Source organism: Mastomys coucha, unplaced genomic scaffold (assembly GCF_008632895.1).
Source record: "Mastomys coucha isolate ucsf_1 unplaced genomic scaffold, UCSF_Mcou_1 pScaffold23, whole genome shotgun sequence".
NCBI classification, from domain to species: domain Eukaryota; kingdom Metazoa; phylum Chordata; class Mammalia; order Rodentia; family Muridae; genus Mastomys; species Mastomys coucha.
In genome coordinates, this window is record NW_022196906.1 from 107632006 (window position 1) to 107638005 (window position 6000).

General features: G+C 40.2%; 1 protein-coding gene across 2 annotated transcripts in view; it reads right to left on the reverse strand.

The window, feature by feature from the left end:
- Nucleotides 1-6000, reverse strand: part of Pdcd6ip (programmed cell death 6 interacting protein) — a 52257-nt gene that overhangs the window by 38625 nt on the left and 7632 nt on the right. For both annotated transcript variants that reach the window (XM_031343093.1, XM_031343092.1), the window contains exons 2-3: nucleotides 4125-4179; nucleotides 2133-2202 (exon numbers count right to left, since the gene is read on the reverse strand). In XM_031343093.1, the coding sequence (XP_031198953.1) occupies nucleotides 2133-2202; nucleotides 4125-4179 (125 nt within the window). The remainder of the gene's footprint in view (nucleotides 1-2132; nucleotides 2203-4124; nucleotides 4180-6000) is intronic.

Consider the following 6000-nt stretch of genomic DNA (forward strand, 5'->3'; position numbering starts at 1 on the left):
AGCTTTAATACCACATGGCAAGATGACCACACAGTACAGAAAGTGTGCTAAGTAGTTTTATGTCAACTTGATACAGGTTAGAGTCATCTGAGGAGGGAACCTCAATTGAGAAAATGTCTCCAAAGATCACCCTGTAGGCAAGCCTATAAGGCATTTCCTTAATTAGTGATTGATGGGGAAGGGTGTAGGCCATTGTGGGTGAGGCCACCCCTGGGCTGGTGATCCTGAGCTAGCAAATAAGCAGCATCCTCCATGGCCTCAGCCTCAGCTCCTCCCTCCAGGTTCCTGCCCTGACTTCCCTCAGTGGTTGTTACCTAGAAATGTAAGCCAAATAAACCCTTTCCTCCTCAAGTTGCTTTGGTCATGGTGTGTCATCACAGCAATAATAACCCTAACTAGAACAGTAAGCATAATTAATACCACTTGGAACTGTATGCTTACCGTGATTAAGACAGTAGACTGTGTATTTTCTCAAAATTAAAAACAACAGTTTCAATCTACAATAGCTCTTAGTTACTTGTAAAATTCAATCAGATTGCCAGGCCCAACACTCAGAAGGTATGGAGCCAAATGACAGCTGTGTCCTCTCAGGAGGACCATGCAGTAGTTATTCAGACTCTCTCTACAGGAGGACCATGCAGTAGTTATTCAGACTCTCTCTAAAGGCAGCCAGTTCTCTACTTGTCCCCAACTTACTCAGCAGATACACTAACTGCTCCATCGAATTCTAGTAACTGCATGAAACCAAGGTAACACCAGATAGTAAATAGTGACGGGGGTCCTAAAGAAGAAGTCAGCAAGGAAGTGGAGATGTGCACACTTAAATCCCCAGCATTTTGGAGACAGGAGGATAAGGGCTTTGAAGTTGTTCTTGGCTACAAAAGGAGCTCAGGTCAGCCTGGACTACATAAGACACTATTTCAAAAACAAAGGCAACTAAAAAGTGAGCCCAAAATAAGTGTAGAAAATTCCAGAAGTCAATGATCAGAGTTGTCATCCTTAAAAAAACTTTAAGGCAGTATAGCTTAAGGCAGAACATGCATAAAACAGTACAGGGTTATTGCTGTTGTCATCTTACACACTCACGGTTACCCAGACTGGCCCAGAACTCTCTATATCCAAGGCCAAGCCAAATCTCATCAACCTGCCTCCCAAGTTCTAGAGCTACAGAGTAGTGGCAATGACGAAATCCAAGCAGGATGTTTTTTAGGTTATTGGGTAAAATAAATTTAAAACTTGATACTAGCTTTTTTTTTAAGATTTATTTATTGATTTTATGTATGAGAGCTTTATCTGTACATATACCTGTATGCCAGAAGAGGGCATTAGAACTCATTACAGATGGTTGTGAGCTACCAAGTGGTTGCTGGAATTGAACTCAGGACATCTGGAAGAGCAGCCAGTGCTCTTAACTACTGAGCCTTCTCTCCAGCCCTATACTAATGTTTTCTTTGGGAAAAAAAAAATGTAGACAACGTGCCTGGACTCAGAACCACCCACATCTGACTAACAAAGAATCGAGAGGCAGGTTGGGGAGATCAAAGAACTATTTTTTAAAACTTATAAGAGCTGAAGAATTAAGTGTTACAACTAACTAGACCAGCTGCTGTATTTCTCATAACTCTACAAGTAAAATTAACTTCTTGCCCATCCAGGCTCCCATGAGATTTTACAGCCATATGTCAATGACTTCAATATATTCTGAGAAATGAGCCTTTACGCACTTTGTTGTTATGTGTGTAGTTACACGAAGTAGGACAGGTACAATATCATCAGACAACAATCATGCATGACCACCATCATACATGTAGTCTCTCATGGATCAAAACCTCATCATAGGCTGCATTCTGCATGTATGTACACATAGTACATTTCAGTGAGATAATTGTCTTCACAACCAAACTGAACACAACTGCATTATGCATCTTTGTAACTAGGACAGTGCCTGGCAAGGCATGGGCTCTGCAAATATTTTGAAATTACATTGGATTAGAAGTCAAAAAAGAAAATGAGATTTCTTTAAAAAAAAAAAAACTGCAGTATTCACAAGGAATCATTAGGAAACCAACTTTAAAAAAATCTAAAGGCAGCAAAAATGCTCAAGTCTATAATTGTTGTTAAACATCACATACCCAATTTCACAGATCCTCCAAAAAGGGAACCTTTATCAAAAGCATCCTTCCACGTAAACGTCAAGCAGATCTAGGATGAAGGAGAGGAGACAAAAACGCTTATTACCTCTTTGGACTTTGTTAAATACTGCACAAGAATCCAGAAAGGAAGACAGAGTTCAACCGTAGCTTGGTGGTGTAGCTGCCACCTCTAGTCAGTGACCCCTTTCCCTCTTGTGAACCTTTTTTTCCCATATAAAATACTAACAGTAAGGTATTTCAAAATGAAGAGAAGTAAAGGAAATAAAGCACCATGAGGTTTCCTGTGGACCAAACTGAACGGCTCTCCTACCAAAGTAGGAAAAATGGGCTGGTGAGATAGCTCAGCTTGCCACATAACCCTTACAAGACGAGATTAATCCCTGGAACTCATACAAAGATGGAGTTGTCCGACTCCCTGAGTTGTCCTCTGACTTCCACATGCAGACCATTATATCCACACACATCATATACACACATACTACTAATAAATACCGTCCTGGTTTTTTGGGTTTTTTGTTTTTGTTTTTGTTTTTTTCTTGAGGCAAGGTTTCACTGTGTAGCTCTGGAATAAGCTAGTCTTAAACTCACAGAAATCTGTCTTTGTCTCCTACATGCATGGAGGAAAGGTGTATGACACCACATTTGGCATAAAATATATATATAATTTTTTACTTTATTATTTTTAAAACTTGGAAATAAATAAAAATAGCACATCAAAATTAACCAGAGTCAAAGACCATACAACTTGATGAGGTTACATACAATTAGAAACAGCATTCGAAATTAACCAGATTCAAAGACCATACCACTTAATGAAGTCACATACAATTAGAAATAGCATTCAAAATTAACCAGATTCAAAGACCATTCAGCTTAATGAAGTCACATACAATTAGAAACAGCATTCAAAATGCAAGCTGTGAAGCTTTAACATTAAACTTTACACTAACAAAATATTTTTTAAAGACATAAGAGAATGGCTTTTGGGGGAGAATGGAATAAGGTAATATTTTATTTCTTGATCTAAGTAGTAGTTATATAATATACTTACTTTATAAAGAGTCAAGCTACACATGATTATAGATGAATAAAAATTTCACCTAATAGAAAATTAGCTGGGCCTGTTAGCACAGGCCTATAATCCAGCTACTCAGGAGGCTGAGGCAGGAAGGTCACAAGTTCAAGGTATGCCTGTGTTATATAAGTTGAAGTTGAAGGCCAGCCTCAACAACTTAGTGAGGCCCTGCCTCAAAAGAGACAGAAAAAGGGCTGGGGATATAATTTGGTGGTAGAGTATTTGGGAGCCACAGGTTCAATTGAACTTTCACCCTGGACTTCCTTAAAGGGAGTCTCAACAAATGATAACTTCATCTGCAAAACTATTAGTACAAGAATAGGCCAGGCAGGGTTCATACACCTTTGATCCCAGCATTTAGGAGGCAGAAGCAGGTGGATTTCTGAAAGTTCAAGCCCAGACTGGGCTCTAGGGCTAGTTCCAGGACAGCCAGTGATACACAGAGAAACCCTGTGTCAAAAAAAACAAAACCAACCAAACAAACAAAAAAGTTTTCCCAACATGGTGGCACATACCCTTAATCCCAGCAGAGGCAGACTGATCTCATTGTGAGTTCAAGGCCATCCTAGTTTACATAGTAAATTCCAGAACAGCCAGAGACCTTGTCTCAACCATCCTCAAAAAAAGTCAAGGGTGAAAATAGACAGATCCCATTGGTATAAAATAGAGATTAAAACTCTATATAAGCTTCAAAACTGACTGAGGACAAGAAGAAAATTCAGGAGAATCTTCAGAAGGACAATATTCACATCAGACAGAGTCAAAGCTTCTAATGTACATAAAACTATCACAGAAGCCTAACCATAGTAAAGACGTATCATTGACTGCAATGAAACAGACCCACAGGTAGAAGGAAGTGCGTAACCTGCAACTTGATAGCAAAATTAGCAGCTTACCTGATTTTCAGAAAATGGGAACTTGGGTTCAATGGAACAAATCTGATCATAATACCTAAAAAGAAAAAAAGAGAAAAAGACTAATGATTAGCAGAGTAAAGTGAGATGAATTTATATAAACCCAACTGCTGGAGAGAAGGCTCAGCAGTTAAAAACACTGGCTGTGCCAAGCAGTGGTAGCGCATGCCTTTAATCCCAGCACTTGGGAGGCAGAAAAGGTGGATTTCTGAGTTCGAGGCCAGCCTGGTCTACAGAGTGAATTCCAGGACAGCCAGGGCCACACAGAGAAACCCTGTCTCGAAAAACCAAAAACCAAAAAACAAAAAACAAAACACTGGCTGCTCTTCCAGAGGACCTGAGTTCGATCCAGAACACAATTTGTGGCTCATAACCATCTCTAACTCCAGTTCCAGGAGATCTTTCATACTCTACATCCTCTTCTGGTCTCTGTGGGTACCCATACACATAAAATTAAAATAATAAATTTTTAAGAGAATAAACCAAAATGATTTGTGGTGATTTGAATGAGAACGGCTCCCATAGGCTCTTAGATTTGAATGTTTGGTCATTAGTAGTGGCACTAGTTGACAGGGATTAGGAAGTATAACCTTGTTGGAGTAGGAATGGCCCTGCTGTGTCATTGGGGTGGACCTTGGGGTTTCAAAAGTACAGGCCAGCCAGTCTCTGCTGCTGCTGCCTGTGGACCTAGATGCAGAACTCTCAGCCACCTCTCCAGCACTATGTCTGTCTGCTTGCTGCTTCCCTTCCACCATGCTCAGAATGGACTAAACCTCTAGGACTACAAGCAAGCCATACTTAAATGTTTCCTTCTATAAGAGCTGCCTTGGTCAGTGTCCCTTCACAGCAATAGAATATTGACTAAGACTCTACTTGTCACCAGTTACAGTGGCCTACAAATCCAACTTAACCATGTTTTAAGGTTACTAAATGCAATCTTTAAGCCACACACTAAATTATGTACAATAAGGAGCTATACTAAAAATGAAAAAGGATACTCACCACCACAGACAAATATTCACCTGCATATTATTCAGTACAAGTCAACAATTTTTTTTTCTTTTTTTTTTTTTTTTTTTTTTTTTTTTTTTTTTTTTTTTTGTTTTTTTGTTTTTTTTCGAGACAGGGTTTCTCTGTGTAGCCCTGGCTGTCCTGGAGCTCACTCTGTAGACCAGGCTGGCCTCGAACTCAGAAATCCACCTGCCTCTGCCTCCCAAGTGCTGGGATTAAAGGCGTGCACCACCACCACCCAGCAACGAAAACTTTGTATTTCTTAAAATAGTTTATTAAGATGGCTGTTTGGCCTTGTGTGACAGCTCACACCTGGCCAGCACTAGGAAGGCAAAGAAGGCAGATATCTGTGGGGCCAGCCTCTTCTACACAGCAAGTTCCAGAATACCCGTGGTTACACAGCCTGTCTCAATATTTAAAATAGGTTCACTATGTCCAAGTTCACACATCCAATCAATTGATAAGCAACTGACCTATCAACTTTCAGACAGTTTAGGCATATCCATTACTGACACACACAGCTCCCCACAAGCTCACAAATTGCATGTACTTCAGGTTCGCCAACCCAAAGTCATCACTTCCTGTTCTTTGCAGTATACAGTCCACACAGTAATTGTTATCTCACATAATGCAGCAAACCAATCCTTCCCCAAGCCATGCACTCAGGGTGAGGCTTTAACCATTAACCGGAGGACAGGTCAAAGCTGAGCTCGATGGCTGGCCTCCTCCCTTCACTTATTCCTATCCACACCCTGCCACCTTCATCATAACTAGCTTTCCACCTAAAGAAATGTTCAACATCTTTAGTCATCAGGGAAATGCAAATCAAAACAACCCTGAGATTCCA